This window comes from Leguminivora glycinivorella, chromosome 18, assembly GCF_023078275.1.
Source record: "Leguminivora glycinivorella isolate SPB_JAAS2020 chromosome 18, LegGlyc_1.1, whole genome shotgun sequence".
NCBI classification, from domain to species: Eukaryota; Metazoa; Arthropoda; class Insecta; order Lepidoptera; family Tortricidae; genus Leguminivora; species Leguminivora glycinivorella.
The window spans coordinates 17,901,235-17,928,500 of record NC_062988.1 but is presented as its reverse complement, the minus strand read 5'-3'; the positions used below and the strand labels follow the sequence as shown (position 1 = coordinate 17,928,500).

General features: G+C 38.3%; 2 protein-coding genes across 2 annotated transcripts in view; both read left to right on the top strand.

Moving 5' to 3' along the window:
- The window catches only part of LOC125235742, a 303,327-nt gene that overhangs the window by 147,154 nt on the left and 128,907 nt on the right, over positions 1-27,266 (top strand). The window lies entirely within an intron of this gene.
- LOC125235803 lies at positions 574-6,619 on the top strand. The gene is made up of 2 exons (XM_048142391.1): positions 574-3,339; positions 6,491-6,619. Exons 1-2 carry the CDS (start codon positions 574-576, stop codon positions 6,617-6,619), a joined length of 2,895 nt encoding a protein of 964 aa, XP_047998348.1.

Below are 27,266 nucleotides of genomic sequence, written 5' to 3'. Positions count from 1 at the left end.
AGTTTTTTATCAATGAATGATATCGAGACCACGCCTATTAGAACTAAATTACCTCCTTTATCGATACCTAAGTTCGCCGGTAATTATAACGACTGGACAAGTTTTAAAGATTTGTTTAAATCTCTCGTGCATAATAACGTGCATTTAAGTACGATTGAAAAACATCATTATTTAAAAACAAGTTTATCGGGAGAGGCGGAACAACTTCTAAAACATTTTGCACTCACGGAGGCTAATTACGATAAGGCTTGGAGCACACTGGAGAGTAGATACAATAACAAACGTATGATTGTTACTACAATAATTAGCCGCCTTTTAAATCAAAAGAAGATGAACACAGAATGTTTTAAAAGCTTAAAGGAGATTTTAGATACTACGAAGGAATGTTTGAATTCTCTCGACAATCTCGACGTAAACACTTCCACCTGGGACGCAATTATCGTACATTTAGTTGTATCCAAGTTGGACCTAGAGACACACAAGCAATGGGAACAGTCACTTGGATCCTCTCAAGACATACCCACATTTACCACTCTCTGTGTATTTTTAGAAAATCGTTTTCGTTCTATGGAGATGGTAAACGTCACTCACAAAAAAGACCAACCGCAGAAAAAAGACTTAGCTAAAAATACGACAACTCAAAAACCCACAACTATGAAGTCATTTGTCACAGAAGTAAACAGCGAATGCACTTATTGCTCACAAAACCATTATATTTGCCACTGTAAGGAATTTGCCGCCTTAGATGTTCCTCAACGTCAGGATTTTATTAAGAAGAATGGCATTTGTTTTAATTGCCTTGTTAAGGGTCACTCTGTTAATGCGTGTAGGCAGAGCACCACCTGTAAAAAATGTAGTCGACGACACCACACTCTGTTGCACTTCACAAACCCTAACAAGACCACAGCAGTGCCTGAAAGCGATGCAACTACCCCCACCACACCTGAAACTAGCCAAACCACATCAACCGTAGTTTACAAGGCTGAGGTTGACAGCGACAGCGAAGAAGTTATTTTGGCGACTGCGCGCATTGCAGTTAAGGCGAGGAACGGCGACACAATCATCTTGAGAGCACTGATTGATCCGTGCTCGCAGTCTAACTTCGTTACTGAAGCGGTAGCTCAACTACTGAATCTCGAGCGCACTTCAGTCAACGGCAGAATCACTGGTATATCACCTGTACCTACGACAACCAAGTCACAAGTTAAGTTGAACTTCCATGCAGTTAGAGATCCATCACACATAATCACAGCTAAGGCGTACGTCCTTAGACGAATAAATTCGAGATTACCAGCACGAGAGCTCCCATCGGATGCCTGGCCTTCTTCTGAGATTCCAGATCTTGCGGATCCACACTTTCACAAGCCAGGGTCTATCGACGTGCTCTTAGGTGCAGTTGTATATGCACATATTATTCTCAACGGAGTAATAAAACACAACGAGTCTCTGGTCGCTTTGAACTCACGATTGGGCTGGCTGGTAAGCGGTGACGTTGCTCAGTCTGGCCATCAGTCTCACAACGTAGTTGTGATGCACACACAAGTCGAAGTGGATCAGTTGCTGCGTCAGTTTTGGGAGATTGATGAATATGCACCAAACGTGAAGCCTCTGTCACAACCTGAGATACAGTGCGAAGAGCATTTCAAGAAAACTCACACTCGAAACACTGACGGTCGATACGAGGTTCGACTCCCCTTCAAGGACGACGACGCTCCAAATTTGGGTAATTCCAAGCCACTTGCATTGAAGCGCTTACATCAGATGGAAAACAAGTTTAAGCGCAGACCCGAGTTTCACGAAGAATACAGCAAGTTCATGAGACAATATGAGTCACTCGGTCACATGGAGGTCGTCCCTGAAGCAGAGAAGAACAAGAGAGCTTATTACTTACCACATTGCGCTGTTATACGAGACTCGAGTCTCACTACGAAGCTGCGTGTAGTTTTCGACGGAAGTGCTAAACCTGTCGATGGAAACTCACTTAACGACGAGCTTCTCATCGGCCCACCACTGCAACAAGACATCCGTGATTTAGTTACTCGGTGGAGACAACACAAGTACTGTTTAGTAGCTGATATACAACAAATGTACCGACAGATACTTATATCCAAGCAAGACACCGATTACCAAAGAATCTTGTGGCGCGAGTCATCAGAAGAGCCGATTCGAGAATATCGGTTACTTACCGTCACATATGGCAGTTCATGTGCTCCATATCTTGCCATAAGAACTCTCCATCAACTTGCAGAGGATGAACGTGAAGAGTTTCCAGAAGCTGAACTTCTAAAAACCGATCTTTATATGGACGACTTGATGACGGGTTCAGCTACAGAAGAAGACACTCAACGGCTTCAAAGTCGTTTAACTGAACTATTTAAACGTGGCGGTTTTCTTCTTCACAAGTGGTCGTCTAATAGTGAAAAAGTGTTAAGTGAAATTCCCGATTCACAAAAAGCATTACAAAGTTCAGTGAATATTAAAATGGATGATTCGGTTAAAGCTCTAGGCATAGCCTGGAGACCACAAAGTGATATATTCGAACTTGTAGTTAACTTACCTCATAACAACGACGTTGTTACAAAACGATGTGTGCTATCTGCGATAGCAAAGACATTTGACCCTCTGGGTTGGCTAGCACCTTGCGTGATTGTGTTAAAAATATTTATGCAGAAGTTGTGGCTGGCCGGCCTGGACTGGGACTCTGAACTTCCTGAAAACCTGAAAACTGAATGGCAGACTTACCTGACTAACTTTGAACACATGCAAGCCATTCAGCTTCCACGTTGGTTAGGGATCACGAAGAATGTCAAAATTGAGTTGCACGGTTTTTGTGACGCCTCTTGCGCCGCCTACGCTGCGGTTATTTACATCAGAGTCATCACGAACAATGAGATTAAAGTAAGCCTAGTCGCTGCCAAAACGAAGGTCTCTCCTGTGAAACAGGTCTCATTGCCGCGTCTTGAACTCTGTGGGGCTGTCCTACTCTCAAAATTGATACCAAATGTAAAGTCAAGTCTAAATGTTGATGACAATTCTGTGTTTGCTTGGACAGATTCCACGATAGTTTTGGCTTGGTTGCGTAAAACTCCAAACACTTGGAAGCCATTCGTCGGTAACCGCACTACCGAAATCTTGAATGTTACAAATAGTAGTCAATGGCATCATGTCAAGTCTGCGGATAACCCCGCTGATTGCGCCTCACGCGGTATCAGTCCGGACGAACTGATGCAGTCACAGCTATGGTGGGAAGGTCCAGCCTTTCTTCGAGAGTCTGTTGAGATTTGTTACCCTAACTTCACTATACCTGAAACCACACTCGAAGCTAAACCGAAAGCAAAAGTTAGTTATTTATGCACCTCTGAACATGATGAATGTACCACGTATCTCAATCGATACTCAAGTTTACTTAGACTCATACGTGTGACGGCCTATTGCTTTCGATTTCTTCGGCCATGTAAAGATAAAGTTCTTAAAAATAATAATAACACATCATTGACTTACCTCACTTCTAGCGAAATTAAAAATGCGCTGAAAACTTGTATTAGAATGTCACAATCTGTTTACTTTGAAAGAGAAATAGGCTTGCTATTACAGAGCAAACCTATCCCAAAAAATAGTCACATTCACTCTTTAAATCCAATAGTAGACAATGATAAAATTCTTAGAGTCGGTGGCCGACTTGTAAATGCTCAAATACCACTCGACATGAAGTCACCTATAATATTACATCACAAATGTAACTTAGCAAAATTAATTGTAATTGATGCTCATGTGAGAACACTACATGGTAGAAACTCGCTAACATTAAATCTTGTTCACCAAAAATATTGGATTTTAAGAGCGAAAAACTTGGTAAAAAAGGTGATTAGATTATGTAAACCATGTTTTACTCAAACTGCACAAACTTTGACGCCTTTGATGGGCAATCTACCACAGTGCAGAGTTAATCCTTCACGTCCGTTCTTGACCAGCGGCGTAGACTTTTGTGGTCCGTTTACGCTGAAACTGTACTCTGGTAGATGTACCAAAACTTGTAAAGCTTACATAAGTGTGTTCTTGTGTATGGTTACAAAGGCCATTCACCTTGAGCTTGTCAGTTCGCTGTCAAGTGCTGCGTTCTTAGCAGCCTTCAAACGGTTTACTGCTCGACGCGGGCACTGTAAAGAGATATGGAGTGATTGTGGGACTAATTTTGTAGGCGCGTCCAAAGAATTAGACCTCGCGTTCAAGAACAGTCGATCAAAATGTTGTTGAAGAAATCTCCCAGCTGCTAGCTAACGACAGCACAACTTGGCATTTTATCCCCCCTGGCGCCCCCCACTTCGGAGGATTGTGGGAGGCAGGAGTTAAGTCCGTAAAAGGACATTTAAAGCGCGTCGTAGGCGAATCTTGCCTAACCTTTGAGGAGTTTAGTACTCTAGCTACACAGGTCGAGGCTTGTGTCAACTCTCGACCTCTCACGTTGATTAGTTCTACCGTTGATGAACTCCCGTTGACTCCTGGTCATTTCTTGATCGGTGAGGCACCGGTTACTATTCCTGAAGAAAGTTTCGTCGACACTCGACCTGACTATTTAAACCGATGGCAAAAGGTGCAACGTATGGTACAAAGTCTGTGGCGACGCTGGCAATCTGAGTACCTTACTATGTTGCAACATCGATACAAATGGTCCCAAAATCACCCCGACATAAATGTTGGCGCGGTTGTCTTAGTTAAAGATGATCGCTTACCTCCTGGTAAATGGCTTTTGGGACGAATTGTGGCGAAGCACCCAGGAGCAGACGGCGTGACTCGTGTAGTTTCCTTGCAATTCAAGGATCGTGTATTCAAGAGACCAGTTACTAAACTGTGCCCTCTGCCACTAGCTGCTTCAGAGCCTTAGTTTTAAGTGATAGTTTATAGTTTTCTTTGTGTAGATCCTCACTCTCTTTAAGTGTAGATGTTTGTATTTTCCACTTAAGGACCCATATGGTCCTTGGGCCGCGGCATGTTTAATGAAAAAGCCTACAAATCTGGTCAAATTCATTCAACTGGCAATATTTACTCAGCTACCCGTTTTTGTTATTTTTTTATAAAAGTCAATTGAGGGTGGATGAAAAAATCAGATTTGAAGTTTAGTGTTAAAGCAATCCTTTGTCTCGCTGTTTCTTTTAATAAAGTTTTTGGGTTAAAAAAGTGGAGTTTTAACAATTTCACATTTAAGATAAAGTTGCTCGACGACTTTTTTTTCGCACACATCTAGTTTATGAGCTTCTATGAGAGTGCCACACTTGCTGGCGTGTGTGCAGTTTCATAGACTACAATGCGTGCGATAAAAATGTCGCCGAATGACTTTGTCGCCCATGAGCGCACCCTCTAAGTAATTCTTTGCTATTAAATAAATAAAAATAAATAAATAAATAAATATTATAGGTGTTAGCGATCTAACCTTTTTTATAACCTTTAAATACTTACAATAAGTCAGTCAAGAAGAATATAATTTTTGTTTGTCAATGTCAAATGTACCATCATTCTAAATATATGTCTTAATTTTACAAGATGCTAATTTTATTACAACAATACAATAATTAATACAAGTTCACGCACCTTAAGTCAATTACTGGCGTGAACAATAGGACATTCTTACACAGATTGACTGAGGCCCACGGTAAGCTCAAGAAGGCTTGTGTTGTGGGTACTCAGACAAAGATATATATAATATATAAATACTTATATACATAGAAAACATCCATGACTCAGGAACAAATACCTGTGCTCATCACTTGCGTGACTTCCTAGGACACCAAACTTAGCCTGTAATTGCATGTTGTGTTTTGTTTTGTTGTTCTACTGTTCTACTGTAACAAAATTAAAATTTTGAAAAAACGACCGCGACCGCGAAATAAAAGACCGATTTTCATGAAATCTCTGATCACATGATCTTTCAGACAAAAAAAACTAAACCTAAATCGGTTCATCCGTTCGGGAGCTACGATGCCACAGACAGACAGACACAGAGACAGACAGACAGACACGTCAAACTTATAACACCCCGTCGTTTTTGCACGCATAAAAACCACCACCTATAAACACCACTGTCAAATACCATGGTTGCATTGAAAAATGAATATGAAACGCATTTTAGGTTATCGCGCCAGCCAAGTAAGTGTTGTCGCCGAGAGATGGCAGCACTGGTTGACGTCGGCTGACGTCACATCCGAGCAAGCAGAGCTGGGCCGACGGGTTCTCACGCCACCGAGTTGACGTGGAAGGGAGAACACCGGCGCGCCTCACTTTTGTACTGGACTTCGAGCGAGAACGGGTCTTAGTGATTACTTGTACATTTCTGAATAGAAAGTGATTATATATTATTTACCAATTGATATTCGTGCCTTTTATTAATATCAGAAGTGCTCGACCTGCGCCATGGCGCCAAAAAGGAAAAGTAGGGAAATAAGTCGTAAAAGTAGAAGTAAAAATAAAAGTTCTCATAGAAAACGTAAACGTAAAGACAGTTCGACCTCGGAGTCAAGCACGTCTCGAAGCAGTTCGTCGTCAAGTAGTAGTAGCAGCAGCTCTGGAGACAACAGGCGACATCGGCGGAAAACCAAGCGAAGTCGTAAGCGCTCCGAAACCGTGAGTCAGAATGCATTATTATCGTCGGTCATTCCAGAATTTGATCCCTTGATTGATGATATATCTATGTGGCTAAATGTTGTTGATGCTAATGCTCGGGCTTTCGGTTGGTCAGATAAAGTAATTAAATATCAGGCGTTACAAAAGCTTCGAAATACTGCAAAAACTTGGTACGATTCGTTACAAAAAAACCGTACGTGTTGGACTTCTTGGGACTGGAAAGATTGGCGCAATGAAATGTTAGATACGTTCCAAATAAATAGAAATATGTTCACATTGTTATCGGATTTAATGAGTGCTAAACCCACGGAAGGGCAATCGTTGTATGAGTTCTACTTCCAGCAAAAAAGTAAGATTGATCGGCTGCGACTTGCGTTTAAAGAGAAGGATGTGGTTTCGATTATAGTAGGGACAATAGGCGATAAAAATATTTGTACAGCGGCAGAGGCGGGCAATTTCCAATATTGTGAGGAATTAGCTTCATTTTTACATGGAAAAACATATTCGACGGTAGAAGCGAAATTGTTAAATAAAAATAATACAATGAATGTGACACATAAACAGCAAACTTCTCGGTCTAACAATGGTGGGTCGGTTTTTAGAAAAATAGAACAAACCAATAATCAGGGCTCTGTTAGTATCGACCATTCGCAGACAAGAATTACTTGTTTTTCTTGCGGTGAAGTGGGGCACAAAAAGATTGATTGTAATCAAAAAGACTCCATTAAATGTAACTTTTGTCAAAAACCGGGACATTTAGAGGCGGTATGTAGATCCAAACCGAAAACAAAGACCGAGAAGTCGGCTGAAGTGAAGTTTATTAGTACGTCTAATACGAAAGAAAAATTTTATAAAGATGTGTATCTAAATGATTGTAAACATCAAGCTTTTATTGATATGGGCAGCGCGTGCTCATTAATGGAATCGGATCTGGTTGCAAAGTTGAAGTTAGTACCGCGAAAGTTAGACGTGCCGGTTACGCTGACGGGATACAAAAAAGAGATATGTAGTGAGGTTACGGAAGTAGTATCAGTGACGCTCAAATTGGATAAAGTTCGTTTAGAGGTGGATTTTTATGTGATAAACGAGTTATCTGGATGTGACACTTTAATAGGTAGAAATTTTACCGAAAATGAAAATATTATGTATACCAGAGTGGGCAACACATTGATGTTTCAACCAATTACAAAAGAACAGATTTGTTTGATTGAAACATCAATGTTCAATGCCGATAATGCAGAACATGTACAAATTCTAAATAAACTTTTTACAAAATATCCGAAATGCGTAGCAAATGACTTATCCAATTTGGGGGAAACATCATGCGTGGAGCTCGACATTGAAGTTACTACGAACAAGCCTGTATGTCAGCGACCATATCGTATGTCGGAATCGGAAAAGAAAGTTACCCGCGAAATAGTTGACGATTTATTGAAAAACAATATAATACGTGAGAGTAACTCACCGTACGCGAGTCCGGTGTTATTAGTTGACAAACCCAATGGCCAGAAGCGATTGTGTGTCGACTATAGACAATTAAATAAAATAACTGTAAAGGAAAAATACCCGATGCCGATTGTTGAAGATTTGATAGATAGAATGCGCGGATGTAAATATTTTACATCATTAGATCTAAAGTCTGGATATTATCAAATTAAAATTAAAGATGAGGCTATCCCCAAATTTGCGTTCATTACATGTGATTCAAAGTATGAATTTTTACGGATGCCGTTCGGAAATTGTAACGGACCGGCGGTTTTTCAGAGATTGATGGACACGGTACTGGGTAAACTTAGATTTGGACGAGTTATATGTTTCATGGACGATTTATTAATAGCGACAGAGACACTAGATGAAAACATACAATATCTAGAGTCAGTTTTGAGTCTGTTACAAGAAAATGGTCTAACAATTAATTTAGAAAAATGCAATTTTTTTTTAAAACAAAATTAACTTTCTCGGATATGATATATCGGGCGAAGGCGTCCGACCGGGCACAAAAAAACTGTCAGCAATCAAAGATTACCCAATACCTGAAAATGTCCATCAAGTTAGGCAATTTCTTGGTCTAGTAAACTTTTTTCGAAAATTTGTCAAAAACTGTGCAGTTTTGTGTAGTCCTTTGACAAAACTGTTAAAAAAAGGCGTAACCTGGGAATGGGGTGAAGAGCAAAATAAAGCTGTAAACGCATTAAAACATGAGTTATTAACAAACGCGCTGCTTACTATATTTGACCCCAAATTACCGATAATTTTATACACTGACGCGTCTCGTGATGGAATCGGGTGTATAGTGGTAAAAGTTACAAAAGATGGTGAAAAACCGATTTATTTCTATAGTCGACAGACAACAGTCGAAGAAAAAAAATACCATTCGTTTGAACTCGAGTTTTTGGCCATTGTCGTGAGTTTGAAGAAGTTTAGGCATTATTTGTTGGGAAACGAATTTAAAATCGTAACTGATTGCAATGCGGTGCGGTATACTATTATGAAGCAAGAAATTAATTCGCGAATAGGTAGGTGGGTACTACAAACACAAGAGTTCAATTTTGAAATTATACATAGACCTGGAACGCAAATGCAACACGTGGACGCGCTAAGCAGAAATCCAGTTGGTAATTCCGCGGCCCCTGTTAATGAAAGTGTGATGGCCATAAATGTTTTAGAGTCTGATTGGCTATTGTCAGTACAATTGCAAGATCCGTGTATATGCTCAATTAAGGATATCTTAGCGTCAGGCGAGGCCGAGTCGCATAAACAAATTTTTAACAACTACGAATTGCTGGGAAATAAAGTTTACCGTAGAACTGAATATGGTAGGAGATGGTTAGTACCTAAACAATGCATATGGCAGGTGATAAGGGCTAACCACGACGATATAGGGCATTTTGCTGTAGACAAGACGATTGAACGCATAAAAAGTAAATATTGGTTTTCTCACATGAAAAAGATTGTAACAAAGTATGTAAATAACTGTGTTAACTGCATTTACAGTAAAAATGTTCATGGAAGAAAAGCTGGTAAATTGTTTCCTATACCTAAATATGCTAGGCCGTTCCACACCTTACATATAGACCACTTGGGACCCTTCGTGAAAACCACAAAAAGGAATACCTACTTGTTAGTCATTGTTGATTCATTTACAAAGTTCGTTTTTATAGCCCCGGTGCAAAACACTAAAAGTAAATGCGTGATAAATGAATTAAATAAGATCTTTAAAGTATTCGGAAACCCCAAGAGGATTATATGTGATGCGGGAAGTGCGTTTACATCTAAAATGTTTCGTGATTTTTGTATTGAGGGAAAGATTAGGCAACATGTTATAGCTACAGCAATGCCGCGTTCGAACGGCCAGGTTGAACGGTACAATCTTACAATTTTGGAAGCGTTGCGTAGTAAAGGAGCCGATACCGATAACAATAAATGGGACACCCATGTCACCAATATACAGCAAGGCATCAATTCCACAATTAATAAAGCCACCGCTGCTGTCCCCAGCGAAGTATTTTTTGGCTATCGATTGCAAACTGATTCCGATAACCTTGTTGACGAGATTGAGCAAGCAGTAGATGTAACAGCCTTAAGAAAGAAAGTTGATGAAAACATTAAGAAAGCTGCAGAGAAACAAAAACAATTATTTGACGCCAAAAGAAAGGAAGCCCGAGTATACGCTATAGGAGAGCTAGTTGTTATTAAGATACCAAGTCAAAGCAATGATGGCCAGAGCACAAAATTACTGCCTATTTACAAGGGACCGTTCCAAGTTGTAGAGGTACTAGGTCATGACCGGTACAAAGTAGCAGACATGCGAGGCGCTGAGAGGACCACAAGACGATACGAGGGTGTCACGTGTGCAGAGAATATGAAGCCCTGGGTTCGTGTCACAGACGCACAGGTCGACCAAGTATTCCCGGATGTGTAAACCGGATGTTGTCAGGTATGCAATGTATGAATCATTAATAAAGTCTTCATAAATAAATAAAAAGATGAATCTAATTGTGCAAATCCATTTATTCGATAAAATATAGTTTACAACATTTAGAAATTGATAAAGTAAATATTCCATTGATCAGTTAACTGTCATATTGTATGTTGTGTCTAATGCATAATGCTACGAATAAGTATATGTTACAGTGAAGTGAAGATTAGCATGAGATTGGCCGCTGATGGAACAATAAAGCTAATAAAAATGAAAAACTGTGCATATACTTTCGTACATGATGTTTTTATGATACAAGTTACTTATAATGTGAGAACTTGAGTTTATTGGCCGATGATGGAATAATAGACTCTAGAGAACACATTGAGTGAGCGTATCGGTGTCAAAAGCTAGCCGCTGATGGAATAGCCGGGACACGGCGATACGCCACTCGTTGAAATTGATAATACCTATCGGTCGCGTATGATGTGATAAACACTAAAGGTATACTTTGTTCGCAGCATATGCATTAGACGTCAACGCATTCGGGGACGTAATGCGTACGCAGGAGGGCCGGATGTTGTCGCCGAGAGATGGCAGCACTGGTTGACGTCGGCTGACGTCACATCCGAGCAAGCAGAGCTGGGCCGACGGGTTCTCACGCCACCGAGTTGACGTGGAAGGGAGAACACCGGCGCGCCTCACTTTGTACTGGACTTCGAGCGAGAACGGGTCTTAGTGATTACTTGTACATTTCTGAATAGAAAGTGATTATATATTATTTACCAATTGATATTCGTGCCTTTTATTAATATAAGTAAAAGTAACAAACTAAAGTAGCCATTTCGTTTTGTCAGTAGGTGGCTAGGTGGTGCTAAGTCCGGCCTAGTTACAAATACCGAGAATTCTATTATTCCTCTATTTACGAAGACAGCATTTTTTACTCGTCACTGTCTCGTATCGCTTCTCAAGTGGAAACGCCAAAAAAACGCTGTCGAACGCGCACGGCTTTCCTCCACGCTCCGTCGGGCGGCATTTGTCAAGGCTAGAGCGTAGCCAACGTGCCGTTTATGCACCGTAGCGACAACGGCACGAAACCGCGCTAATATGGAAGAGTGATTTTATAGTACATTGCTCCTGGAAAGTTATGTATGAAAATCTTGGCATAATTAATGGAAGATTTTTTTTGACTGGGATATGTACATTATAGGCCGAAGTTATTTTTCATCAACCCTCACCATCCCTCCCTCCTCTGCGTCACCCCTCTTCCCCCCTTTAAATAGCCGAAAATGCGGTTTTTCTCGATTTCTGACAAAATTAACCGTTGAAGATACAGAAAAAGCGTGTAGGAACAAAGAAATCCTTAATAAATTTACTACAAATCATTCATTGACACTGGTTCCAGCACTTATAGTTTTCGCGTGATCCATCATGAAAGTTGGCCCTTTCCTGCAATTTTCTTTAATGAATGTTAAGTTTTTGCTCAAAATGCATACGAAATCGTCGAAATTTGTTTGATATCACTAAAATATTATAAACTGAAAATGAATTTCAGGGGGAAAAATCACTACCATGGGTGGGACTTGAACTCCCTCTACTACTGAACCGATTAACTTGAAATTTGGCACGCATATGTAAACTGTGACCCAAAGACGGACATGTAATTTAAATTAAGAAAATTTAATTATAGCGGCCACTTTTGGGGGGTAAAAGTGAAAATTAAAAATCAAAGTTTCTAGAACTATATTGTGTTACATATCAAATGAAAGAGGTTTTCATAAGTTTTTCAAAAATATTTTTTTAATAATTTTTAGTAAGGTAATTTTTAAGTTATTTAAGAAAATAGGCAAAAAATGACCTTATTTCCGAAACTAATTAGCGTAAAATTTTCAAAAAAATACACGAGACAGTTTTCAATCTATAGATTACAGGAAATTCTATTAGAAATCTACAGTAAAGCGTAAGTCGGACTTAAAAGAAAAAAACTCGAATTACGAATTTCACTCACTGTTTTGTTTGAAAGCTGAGTTAGTCGGGAGTGTTCTTAGCCATGTTTCATGAAAATCGGTCCACTATGTCGGCTTTTTCCAAAATTGTAATTTGACATAATACACTGGTCAAAAAGAGAAATAAAAAAACAAAGTGTGATGTAAAGCTGCATTTTTGGTATGTTATTTGGGGTCCTTGGGGGAATGTAAGACCATATTTTGCAAGCAAAAAAATGGTGTGCTAACTTCGTAATTTAAAAAAAAAAGTAAAAAAATCAAACTTTTTTTGGTTTTTGCCGTTTTATTAAAAAACTATGCATTTTTGGTCATAAATTGCTTTGTAATGTTGAAAGTGCATTAAATTCCAAACAGTTTGACATCTTTTTTATCAATGTCCGTCAAATATTTTTTGAGATATGAAGCGTCAAAAAAAGAGCTTTTTTCCCCTTACTATAAAAATATTCGTTTTGCTCATATTTTGAGACTGATATCAGCAAAACAACTCAGGCTATTACATAAATTGTAAAATAAAAATGTAGAAAATTTCACTAGCTTTCATTTAAGACCAAAAGAGTGCCAGTTATTTAAAAAAATAGGATTATATCATAAGTCTAGTATAACTGGATCAGAAATAATCGGTGGATGGTAATGGCCAAATGGGATAGTTTACATATATTTACAGGAGGCGTAGCGGAGAACGAATTATTATTATTTGGGGGCTGTTCAAGTATTACTCAGACACATATTTGCGTATATCAAATCAACATTTATTTAGTAAGTTAAGTTTACGATCAGAAAGACCTCAGGATCGCCGCTTGGCGGAAAAAATATTTACGAGTAGAAAACTCTCATTAATTGAATCAGATTGTTCCGAATTTGTTCTTGAACGGACTGGTTTTTAAAGAATATCACTGAGGGTCAATAACATCGATGCGATCTCACGAGCGTTGTCGTGGACGTGCCCGAATCATAGTATTCTCCGTTTAACGAAATATCAGTACATAGTATGTGTTGTATTGCACGCGCAGGTCTCTCACCGCCGCGCAGGTGTAGTCGGACCATAACTCGACAGTATACACGCTTGTACAAAAACTGAGGAACAGCTGTCTTTTTACGCTGTCACTACATTTGGCGAATCTTCTAGCCAACATGTTTGCCCTTACTGCGGTGGCCCCCCTCTGCCTTTCTATGTCCTCCTGGTTTTTTAAACTGGACGAGCTCGAGCTCACTCCATCGTAGGCCACGTCTTTGCCTTTGGCTAGTCTGTGGTCAAGAGTAAGCCCATTTATAATAAAAAAAAAACAACAAGATGTGGCCAAGATATTTGACTTCGTGTACTCTCCGCAATTGAAATCCATCAAGCAAAAGAGATGGTACATGTGTGGGCATATGTGCTGCCTCCATGAGCATAAATTCAGACTTGTCCGGATTGTATCTCATGTTATGCTGGCTGGCGTATCTCTCGTATTCTGCAAGTAACTTACGCATAGCTCCCACCGATGGTGCTAGTATGACCATATCGTCTGCATATGCGATGTGATTTATCATTTGCCCATTGATGGAGCAGCCAACCTCGGTACTCGTCAAAGCCTGCGACAGCCCATCCATGTACACGCTTAAGAGAGCTGGAGACATACTGCCTCCTTGTCTCACGCCACAGTTTAGCCCGCTGGCTGTGGACAGAGTTGACTTCCATCTTACTACGTTCTTCTGCTAGGAATACCACTTCTCCAGTATCTTAATAATTGGCGTGGGCGCTTTTCCTTCCCGTAGTTTATTTCACAGCAATTGGTGGTCAAATACAACTTAAGTGGACTTTCTATCACTACAGGAGTTGTGCCATCAAGATGCAGAACCAGGGCCCTCACAAAGGAAAAAGTAAAACCTAAAACTTTTAGCGTAAACTATTTTACCTTAACCAATCTACCAGACTATTTATAGATTTTTTTTTGTTTACCAAAGTAACTATTCGTCTTACTGACCTTTATTTGCACTAAAACTAAAGCAAAATAAATTTTATACAAAGTTATATTGCAATATATATCATATCATGAAGTATTTTGCAGATATTTGTCTAAAAATATTGGCAAAACGCTACATTTTATAAATGCGTCAAAAATTAACCTTTTTTGACGCTTCATATCTCGAAAACTATTTGACAGACATTGATAAAAAAGATGTCAAACTGTTTGAAATTTAATGCGCTTTCAACTTTACTAAGCAACTTTTGACCAAAAACGCATAGTTTTTTAATAAAAAAATAAAAACCAAAAAAAGTCCGATTTTTTTACTTTTTTTTTTAAATTACGAAGTTAGCACACTTTTTTTTTGCTTGCAAAATATAGTCTTACATTCCCCCAAGGACCCCAAATAACCCAAAAAATAACATACCAAAATCCAGCTTTACATCACACTTTGTCAATGTGAACCGTTTTTTTAGAAATGATTTTCATGTAAGATTTGACCGGTGTATCAAGCTCGTGTAGGTGAACGCGTACTATGCTTGTATGAGTGAAATATGACAGGTCGACTGTTCGCGTTTTTGACAGGCGGTAACTGTTAGGTAACCGAGAGGGGGCGGGCGGCGCTTTCAGAGGGGAGCGGGAGTGGCCATACTGTACGATAGTACCTACTCTTTATTATACTGTGGTTTAGCTGTGCGAGGCAGGAAGAAGTCAATGTTGCTATGCTAAAAAACAATATCTACACTTTTTTGTCAAGCTGTAAGTAAATACAATGCTTATATGAGCAACAATGTGGATGATGAGACACAAAGTGTTTTGTTGTTTTAGCGCAAGCGATTGTCACCTTGGCTAGGCGAGCACAGATTGACTTGATGACCAATTGGTTTACTATGTAGGACAACTACGAGTATTAGGGTCCTAGATGACAATGTTTCATAGAAAATTACTTATATTACACTAGAACTAGTTTAACATAGCACAGATCAACCTAATATTTTATTTCGTTTAGAGATTCCCCAGGCGGCTAGACCTTAATATCGCCGGTAATAGTATTTGTCTTTTATTTGAAACATAAGTCGGTTTCCTAACGTTTTGTTTTTTTTTCTGTGGGAGGGGTGTTAACCCGCCGCACAACAACCAAAGTGCTGGAGGACCACATCCTACTTTGGTCAGCGAGTCCATCGGACTTAGCCGGATAGCGTAGCTAGGCTGTGCTACCGATCATTCCCCCATCCACCAACCGGGGGACGCTCCTCTACGCCGTGAGGCCCAGCGCGACTCCGCTGGCTCGGCCACCTGGAAAGGATGGGAGAGGATCGTGGTGTGAGAAGAGCATAATTATGTGGGACAATCGGGTGGAAAACGTCCGCGTGGGCGTCCCAGATATCGCTGGTGCGAGGAAGCCCTGAAAGACCTGTCCGCACTCGGTGTACCCAACTGGCGTGATGTGGCGCAGGATAGGGCAGAGTGGCGATGGCGATCTCTTGTGTCTGAGGCCAAGATCCTTTTTGGGTCGCTGAGCCAGTGAAGTATTTGAAACATTAGATTTAGTAGCGATTATAATCAATGCACTGCGTATGAAAGATGGGTGGCCTATTTCACAACAGTGACGATACTGACGATTGTCGCCCGACAATGATACTTCGCCGTTCATTGCCTGTTCAATAAGGAAATATTGACGCTGACTAACAAAGTTACTTATCTACCATAGGCACAAAATTGACAGTATCAAGTGTCAATGTCGCTAATGGTGCAATATTTAGCCCACAGTGATCTTCTACTAAATGAGGAGTGTCTTTTCAAAAGGGCTTATTTCCACTTTGAACTTTTTTTGGGAAATCGAGAAAAACATAATTCCACGGTATTGATTTTGAAATTAATATTTAATTTGCAAAATTGTAATATTGAAAGTTGACGTTAATGCTATGATTACATATTACATCAAACGTAACATGTGTACCTAAATAAATATTTAATTACCATATGTTTTTGAGAATTAAGCATTTTGTTGTGGCCTTGTAGCGTAAATGTTATTATTTTAAAATAGTTTTATATTATTTTTGGATTTTGTATTAACGTTAGTTGATATGAATGTTGTTGTACTACATACATTGGTTTATCCACATAAATAATCATTACACATTTTTCAAAATGTTTTCTAAACTTTGATGTTACTCTTTTTTTTAAAGATCAAGGCGCGACTTTTTGAGCTTTAATCTCAAAACAACACGTAATTTTCTATACTAAAAAAAAACTGTATTCATAGTTAAATAAAAAAAACTAAATCGAAATTGGTTCATCCGTTCAGGAGCTACGATGCCACAGACAGACAGACAGACAGACACGTCAAACTTATAACACCCCGTCGTTTTTGCGTCGGGGGTTAAAAAAAAAGAAAAAATGGAAATAAGCCCTTTTGAAAAGACACTCTTCAAATGAAATTTGGAATGAAAATTTGAACTTTTTTAATAAATTGGCATACTCTTGGCCACAGACTATGTAGCCAAAGGCAAAGACGTGGCCTACGATGGAGTGAGCTCGCCCAGAAGATACCTTTTCAAGTTTACCCTTGATTTTTACACTATTTAAAGATTAGTCAATTCCGTGGAACAAATGGAAAGATCTCCGAGGAGGCTCGGCCCGAATTGTGGCTATGTTTCCGTTGTTCAGGCTTCAGATAAGACCTCTATAACCATCACTTAACGAGCAATTGGCTCTTGTAAACTGATACACATTGCATTTTTTATTTACATGAGTTTCATACAACTACGATCGGCATAAAGCACAATTTCGTTGTGTTTTCCATCTTTGTTATGTGCTGTAGAAAGGCTCTGGAAAAGATTAATTAATAATTACCTATAGCGTATCTCATGGACAGAATTTAAAAACTAACGAGCTTCCAGGAACTAAGTAGGTAGGTAAATACGCCAAAATATGTAAAATAAAGTTTCAGATTATGCTAATGAAATAATGTATTGTTTCATTTTTTAATAAGTAGAAGTATTATTATTAGAAGAATTTTCATGAATGGTTCGTGGAGTCGGCAATGGTAATAGCAGTTAAGATGCTTAGAGCCATCGCAATATTCACGGTACACGGCGCGAACATTCCCAAATACGATTAGGGCGGCTATTCTGTACCTTCGTAATGTTGTAGCTTGAGTTGAGAACGAACGAGTTTTGGGCATAAAAAATATACTAAAATATTTTTTAATCGTCAAGCGCTGGTGGCCTAGCGATAAGAGCGTGCGACTTCCGATCCGAAGGATTCGAACCCCGGCTCGTACCAATGAGTTTTTCGGAACATATGTGCAAAATGTCATTTGATATTTGCCAGTCGCTTTTCGGTGAAGGAAACGTCGTGAGGAAACCGGACTAATTCCAATAAGGCCTAGTTACCCTTCGGATTGGAAGGTCAGATGGCAGTCGCTTTCGTAAAACTAGTGCCTTTTTGACAGGCGGTAACTGTGAAATACCGAGAGGGGGTGGGCGGCACTTTCAGCGGGGAGCGGGAGTGGCCATACTGTACGATATTACTCTTTATTATACTGTGCCTATATTTATATCCTTAAATCCTTACAAACAAGTACGTAGGTATGTTTGTGCAGCGCAGCGCTTGCATTCCAGTGCCTACCATAAATAGTTTGTGCCCCTTCCCCGCGTGCTGGTTATAGTAACGTATTATTCGTATTATTAGTAGCATAAACCTCTTATGACGACAGTTCTGATCTCTACGTAAACAATTATATTTTAGAATTATACAAACGTATAAATAAACTCAAATAAGATAACTATAATTTCCGTAATCCGTGCTACAAGCATGTATACCCGGAGTACGCAAACACTTTCAAAAACTTCTTCGGCCTAAACGATGACGCAGCCCTGCCCAATCCTCCCCCTACTTGACTAATTTACCCCTTTAGTTGATTGCGTGATATGTAATTTTATTATTTGAAAAAAAAAAAAAATTAAAATGAAATGTTTATTTTTCAAGTAGGCATTTTAACAATGCGCATGTGAACGTCAAATAAAGCTACGCCGGCTCTAACCCTACGCCTCAGCTTCGAGAAGATTTCAGTCCCCCCTCAGTTACCTAACTACCTTTGTAACTACCTTTTTGTAAATAAATAGGTTAAAAAGGCTAAAAAAGAAGGAAAACTTTTGTGTGGCTTAGCACTCATGTCCTGCGGTGAGAAATCCCCAATTAAAGCAAAGCATATTGTATCGTAATTTAAGTGAACACAAAACCACTGACCAATTTATAACATGCATATATTCCATCAAACCACACAAACTGTCGTTCCAATCACCACCGAATATTACAGCGGTATGTACAATCGAGTGCAGACACAGTTACACAGTTACAAGTACAAAATATCCTGGGTGTTATAAGTTTGACGTGTCTGTCTGTCTGTGTGTGTGTCTGTATGTGGCATCCCGCACAGATGAACCGATTTAGATTTAGTTTGAAAGCTGAGTTAGTCGGGAGTGATCTTAGCCATTTTTTATGAAAATCAGTCCACTATGTCGGGGTTTTTTTTCAAAATTTTAATTTTGTGGTTAGATTTTACTTTCACAAGCTCGTAAGTGCTAGTGTACTTGTAAAAGTACCTACAAATTATAATCGAGTTTTGAACTCTCATCGAAATAAAGGTTCCAAATAAAAAATCGGAAAAATTTGTATGGGTCTTACGAGGATAATATTAGAGTCGAACTACACGAGCTTATTCCACCGTCCCCAATCTTCCATCGGACTTGGCTGTGCCGGTTTCCATTTCCACCCTTACTTGGTAGATTAGATATTTCACTAATACGCACGAAACGCATTGCCAAGTGGAATTATTTGCCGGCGTCTATCCTCAGCAGGGTTCGAGGATATATATCAATGGATATATATCCTATATATATCGGATATATATCCAGCTGGGTTCGACAATATACATTAATGGATATAAATATCCGATATAATATCATTTTTTTATAATTATTGCAATACAAAAATGGTAAAAAAAATGTAACATTGTTAAAAATATAGTTTTTATGTGTTTGTAACTCTTTTTCTACTAAATGTTATGTTTTTTAGTAGATTTTTTCTTATCTAAAGTTAGTATTCATAAATAATGCAACAAAATAATAATATGCCTTCCATACAAAATGGATATAGGTATATCAAAGTTGATATATATCATAAATATCCGATATTTTGATACTTATTATAAATATCGGATATTTTCGAACCCGAATCCTCAGCAATTTTTAAATCAAGGGTTTACAAGCACCTTCTGGGCGAGCTTGGATAGTCTGTAGCCATAATTTCTAGGAGTAAGCCCATTTATAATTTAAAAAAGTCATGTTGAATATTTTGGTTCGTGTGACTGAACGCGACTGTACAAGAGTATTTATTTTCCGTCATTTTCCAAACTGAAAGACTTAACACACATTTTCACACTGTCCAAATACCAACCTTACATATATCAAACCAGGTTGCTATTCATTTGAAACTTTACAGAAATTGTGATGTTTTGTTCTGTGGTGAGCAGCGTGCGAAACGAAACGCTCGTAGATATCTATCTCTATCGCTCTTGCGTATTGGCGCGACAGAGCCAGACTACCTTTCGCGGCGCTTCGTTTCGTTTTGCGTCGTAGAAATGCCATTCGGTTACGGGGCCTGGTGACATATCAATCTGGACCATCAGTTACTTCGGAAATCGAATCGGTTTGATTCATTTCCTACGCCTAGGCGGCAGATGGTGTACATATTAATTTATTATGTTAGGTTTGAATTATTTTCATTAAATGAATGAAAATGAAATGAAATATTTATTTTTCAAGTAGGCATATTACAATGCGCATATGAACGTCAAATAAAGCTACGCCGGCTCTAACCCTACGCCTCAGCCTCGAGAAGATTTCAGTCCCCCCTCAGTTGGGAGGGGGGTATCCACTATGGGACCGGCAAGAAACTCGGCGGGCAACTTCTTTTCAAAACATTACATCTTATAACTAACATGCATTAAATAATAAGATACAATTTAACATGCAAAAGTATTCATCAAAGAATATGAACAGACTAGGTACTCTATGGAAATTAATTTCAATAAATTATATTATTGCTTAATAATACGTCGTTCTTCTTCAGAGAAAACATATCAAATTGTCACAGAAGAAAAAGATAATATGAATCTCAATATCATTAAATATGTAATTTACCTACACAACATAAAATATAAAATATTTGATGTGCTTTCTTATCTGAACTGTGTCCTCTATACATAATACAATTATTTTAATTGCTATTCGTTTTTTGTAGTTTCTGGTTCGGGCCATGCATGTTTGTCTGTCAAATAGTCCTCGACTCTGTAATAAGCCTTTAACATCAATGATTTTTTTAAGTAGTTCTTAAGAGCTGGGAGGGGTAATCTCAAAGCAGTGTCAGGTAACTTATTATAAAAATGAATGCATTGCCCAACAAATGACTTCTGTACTTTACGGACACGAAACTTCTTTATGGCAAGCTTATTTTTGTTTCTAGTGTTATAATTATGGATATCAGAATTCTTAGTGAAACAGTCTAAATTCTTAACAACATAAATTATACTATCATAAATGTATTGGGAAGCTACAGTTAAGATATTAATTTCTTTGAAGAGTTCTCTTACTGATTCACGTGTTCCTAAGTTGTAAATAGAACGAATGGCTCTCTTTTGTAATACAAAGATATTATATTAGTGAATTTAATGTCATGATTAGAGAACGGTTTCGGAGCAGACCCCGGACAATGCCGTCCTTGAAACGTCGGAGGTTAGTGTTAAGACATGCGCGTCCCGTTTGAATCATGATTTACTAATTTTATTCTTTTGCGAAGCGAAATGTGTTCATGAGACGATAGAAAAACAGCTAAATCACATATTTTTACTACGTTTGTAGAGTTAGTAAAATTAGACCTTGTAGAGTTAGGGCTTATAAGTAAAAGCTAGGCTCTACACTAGAGCAGTGATATGGTCTCGGCTTAGCAATATTTTACACGAAAATGATATTATATAAATTCTTCAATTTAATGGAGAAATTTCTGCTTGAAAACTTAAATGTCTTCTTCAAAGTTCGTTTCCACGTGCCTTGTGCCTTGTTAAAATGTATATTACCACAAAGTTAAATAACAACTTACTTCTTGTAAAACAAACCAATATTTTGGAGGATTAAGTAACTCTCCAAAATACAGCTTCGCTTAAAAACGATTTTATATTCTATTAAGACACCTATTTAAAGTCACTTTGCATATTTAACTAATGCGATTAATAGTTATTTGTTTTACAAGGGGGCAACGTTACTGTTTAACCGCATGTGCCAGTATTGATTGGTTCAAAAAGTGGAATCTTGAGCGTTGCGAGGGTATCAAGGCACGAAGGTTAAACAAACTTTGCCACCGAGTGAAACACAAAATTTTTCACCACACCAACACGAACTAAATACCTACTGACTGTGACTATAAAACTTCAAAGTAAATCAAATCCATCAATTTATTCAATATTTTATGATTCAAAATCATCATTTATAGGTAAAATCTACCAGCCCGCTTAAGGCATCAAATTAAAATATTTTGTATGAAATTACTTTGCACTCTTATGGATAAAATGCAATTTTGCTATCCGTTTTCGAATAGCAAAGAAAGCCTTTACCAGTTGGTGAGGTGCAAATATTTATTGTGCCTTTTTCCGACGAGTTGCACTTGTCGTGGTCACGGAAGACTGCACCTAGCAAGGTCGCGCGATAAACGATAAAACATCAGGCCGTCCCAATCGCACTTACAAATAATGCGAAAGGGATGGCCTGATGTTAATATATCATTTATCGCGCGACCATGATTGCCTGCTTGGTGTTTCAGCAGTGTCAATGGAGATATAAACAACTCAAAGTAAGTTTTCGGAAAAAAGTAACCTGTAAGCGACTTTCGGTTTAAAGATATTTATTTGTCTCAAAAGAAATATTACATTTCACTTATTGACTTGACTTTAATTAATTATAATTAATTGAAATACGGTTGTACTCACGTTATTATATCGCTATTGCTGCGACATGTTTCGGGCCAATTCGGAGGCCCCTCTTCAGGCGTATAGGAGTTCACGCGACGGCTAGACTCCGCAAACTGAACGCGCCGCTCGCCGCTCCGCCCGCTGCGCGCGCGCTGATAGGACGGGGAGGGGGCGCAGAGCAGTCTGCTGCTGTAGTTGTTGTGTAGAGTTCTGGTAGCGCGGCTGTGTCGACCGATGGAGGTAAGCACACTGCACTCACTGTGTCCACACGATTGTCAAAACACATTTTCTGCTTCACATTAGGTATTACCGGTTTCCATGCTGGTGGCAACATCCAGCCTCCGTCCCGATTGAAATTAGGGCGGCGTCCGATCTCAATGGCCTCGAGAACTTTGCGTGGTACAAAACATTTCTCCCGTACCAACAACCTTGCTCTATCGAAGCGTATAAAATGGGACGCGCCGGTAATTATGTTTACAAAACTCAAGAGCTTAGTGTTACACACTCACTTTTCGTAGTGAAAAGGAAATGACGGGTATAATATTTAGCAAGGGTGATATAATTATATTATCGTTCTTGATATAAGACTGAAACATTGTCAATATAACACAGATTAACACTAAGTTCTTGAGTTTTGTCTGGTAAAGATCAATTTTGCTATTCGAAAACGGGTAGCGAAATTACATTTTATCCACAAGAGTGCAAAGTAATTTAATACAAATTTTAGGTGGTAGAATTTACCTGCAAATAATTATTTTGAATCATAAATATTGAAAAGATTGCTGGATTTGATTTAGTATGATATTTTATAGTCAGTATTTTGTTCGTGTTGGTGTGGTGAAAATTTTTGTGTTTCACTCGGTGGCAAAGTTTGTTTAACCTACGTGCCTTGAAACCGTCCCAACGCTCAAGATTCCACTTTTTGGAATCTTTAAGTATCAATCAGTATTGGAATCTTTCGCTTGCTCGGGTATCAATATTGACATGTGCGGTTAAACAACAACTTTTCCCCCTTGTAAAACATTTGTAGTTATTTAACTATTATACCTCATTATTACTTTATTTTATACCTCGCTCTAATGCAATTCTTTACCTCGTTAGTAATGAAATTGCGAGCGAGCCAAGAGTTCTAATTACCATAATGCAGTTCCGAGGAAATATTGACATTCCGGTGCAGAAAGAATGTACATGGTTGCGGAAAAGAATGCCTTAAGAAGATATACTAGGTATACGATATATTTTATTCATATAAATAACTAAGATAGGTAAGAAGCGCTGGTAGCCTAGCGGTAAGTACGTGCGACTTTCGTTCCGGAGGTCGCGTGTTCGAACCCCGGCTCGCACCGCACCAATGAGTTTTTCGGAATTTATGTGCGAAATGTCATTTGATATTTGCTAGTCGCTTTTCGGTGAAGGAAAACATCGTAAGGAAACCGGGCTAATTCCAATAAGGTCTAGTTTACCCTTCGGGTTGGAAGGTCAGATGGCAGTCGCTTACATAAAAACTAGTGCCTACGCCAAATCTTGGGATTAATTGTCAAAGTGGACCCCATGCTCCTATGAGCCGTGGCAAATGCCGGGATAACGCAACCTCCTAGCAGGAGCAAAGTATAGTAAAGACTACTATCGTACAGTATGGCCACTCCCGCTCCCCGCTGAAAGTGCCGCCCACCCGCCTCGGTTACTTCACAGTTACCGCCTGTCAATAACGCGAACAATCGACCTGTCATATCTCACTCATACTAAAATAGTACGCGTTTACCTACACGAGCTTAGACTGTGTTTGGTCTGTGGTGGGAATTCGCTTCTTTCATATATTTGATCGCCAGTGTCCGAGATGTGCGTCTAGTGTGCTCTGCATAGACGACTTTAATTGTTAACAGTTTGACTGTTCGTTTGCCTCCTATATTAAAAAAAAAAAAACTAATAAAAGGCATCGCAGGCAAGGCAAGAATCAAGTGTTTTCTCACAAAAAGTTGCTTCAGTCTCGGTCGTCGACATTACCCAACTACAATTATTGCATTGTTTTTATAAATTACAAAAACAATGAATTTCACATTGTTCGCGACCTTCATAGTTAATGCTGTTAACAAAAGCAACTTACACCGAATTACTATTTATATTTAATTAAGGGAACTTAGTGGTACCGACGAAGAAGCCTGGGCGGGATAGGCCCGGGCAAAGATGGCGGGACGACCTTCACGTCTTCCTAAACAACTGGCCGGAAGTAACGGAGAATCGGGAATTATGGAGAGCCAGGGGAAAGGGCTTTGCCCAGCAGTGGGACAGTCCAATAGGCTAAGAAAAAAAAGTTTAAAATTAAAGTAAGATAGAAATAAGATATCGTTAGTGTCAAGTATCTGACGGCATCTGTCCAAATAAATAACATTAAGAATTAGTAAAGATTGTGATTCACTAGTTCACTTATACTTTTTTAACTTAGTACGTATTTGACCTAAATAACCTTTTCCTAAATTAAACGAAAACAAAATACGTTATAGATATGATTTCTTAGTGTAAAAGTGACATTTCTTTGACTAAAATCGTAATTTTGGTGACCCTGGTCGATACTGTTCCACTTTTTGATAAGCTACATTACTTGAAAACTTTTATTATTGATTGTATTGAATAGTTCACCTTTATTTTTAAAATGCACTTCTCAACGTGCTTTGAACTGCAAACAACGTTGAAAATCAAACAAGCAATCTAAAGAGTGAATCAGCACCAGCATTGGAATTCCCATTTGAGCAGGGAACGCTGGATGACATTCCTATAGCATGCCAAGCGAGCGAGCTCACAACTCACTCGATTAGATCGAGTAATATTACCTCATCCATCGTTGTTTGCTACATCCATTAAAAAAAATAATGAAAAATATAAATTCTCATACATATATTATTATAATTATACCTAGATATTTTTTGGCAGGAACGTCAAGTTGTTAGTGCTTTACAAAATAAAAACACCGAAAATCCTTTTATCGATAAATAGTCTTACATAATTTTACCAACATAGTAATTAAGATTCCAAAAGGGGTCCTTCGTGCTAGTTATTATTATTTTACGAATCGTCACAGGAAACAAAGTTCACTTCTTTACGCCGAGAAAACTAACTGACAGCCCCGCGCTCGCGCCGCCGGGGTTGCCAACATACAAAAAATATATCAATCTTTGGGTAAAATTATGAAATATTTAACATTGTCTTAAAAATATTATATAAATAATTTGTGAAGTTATGAGATTCTTAACAGTCGACCATCCTGACCCAGTGCCTGTCCCAGGCACAACACATGGATAAAAGGAATCAAACAAGCTTTAACAATTATTTTTAAAATTAACTTAAATTAACTTGTAAGTTGTAATCTACCCGAAAACTTGGGATGAACGTACCCTTGAACAAAACTAATATAAAAAAACTAGTTGAGATCACTCGAACCCAGCTGGATTAAAATGTTCTACAATCGGTCTAGTATCAGCTATTCACAAATCAAGCCATTATGTCAGGTTAGTAATTCAATCAGGATAAGTTAGTAGGTAGCGACGAACCACTACATAAATGACTCAATACAGTGAATAGAAAGAGAAAAAATATTTATATATATATGTATAAATCTGTACATCCAGTGCAACTCAACTGTAAGTACCTCTGGCCCTCTCGGCCATCCTGCTTTGTTAGAATGTCCTCATTCGTTGGACATTTTGTAGCCTATAGCGTATTATACCTGCGCGATAGCAGTATAACGACCTTCTTTTGCTGAGCTACACTGAATCCACATTTTACAAACTTATTTGGGACATATTAGGTAAATTTATTCTAAAACGAGAAAGAGCACTCAGTATTCCATCTAATTTAGCAGATAATTAATACACGACTATTTCCCGTTTTCTCTCTTGCTAAATAGAGTTGGAACGCTGGAACTACATTTAAAAACATACATTGAAACAATGGAACAACATTAAATTGAATATGAAATTATTCTGACGATACACAAATAAGAGAAAAACACAAGATGGAATTTCTTGCTAAATGAATCTCATAGTTTCTTACGCCCGTTATGGTAACAGCTAAATTATTTTGAATTTCTTATAGTCTACATCTTGTTTTACAAACACAGATATTTATATTGCATATATAACATCAGATTTACATATCCCAATCTTAAAGTAGGTTATTGCATAATATTAAATTAATCACTCATTGGGATTCCTCATTGTGCATATAATATAAACCTATAACTTTAAAATAGATTCCAGTCGCAACTGTTCATTCCCAGACGTTACATTCCTATATAATTTTGTGCCAAAAACAATATCTCTCCTATAATTATTACTAAAACTAAATAGACTCAATTTACAAAGAACACACAACAACATATATAATAATCATAATAAACAAACGAGTTGTATTGCACGGACCGTTACTTTGACAGCTAAAATAAGTTTTATAACTCAAATAAGTTGTAATAAATTTAGAAACCGTGCATTTAAATCTATCACATACTTATTTAATTATGTGATCTTATTTTTGTTTCATTATAGCTTATTTAATATAATTTCTAATTAATCTTGCGCTTTGCGGTTAAAGATATGTGCTTTTAGTCTTATAAACGTACTACAATATCGTGAAATATGCATCCAATTTACATTCGTCACCTCGACTACAAAAAAAAATACAATAAGAGAAGTAGTCTAACGGATAGGCGTCTGTCTTCAGCTTTGAATAAAAATGATGAAAAAGTACGATCGTTGTAC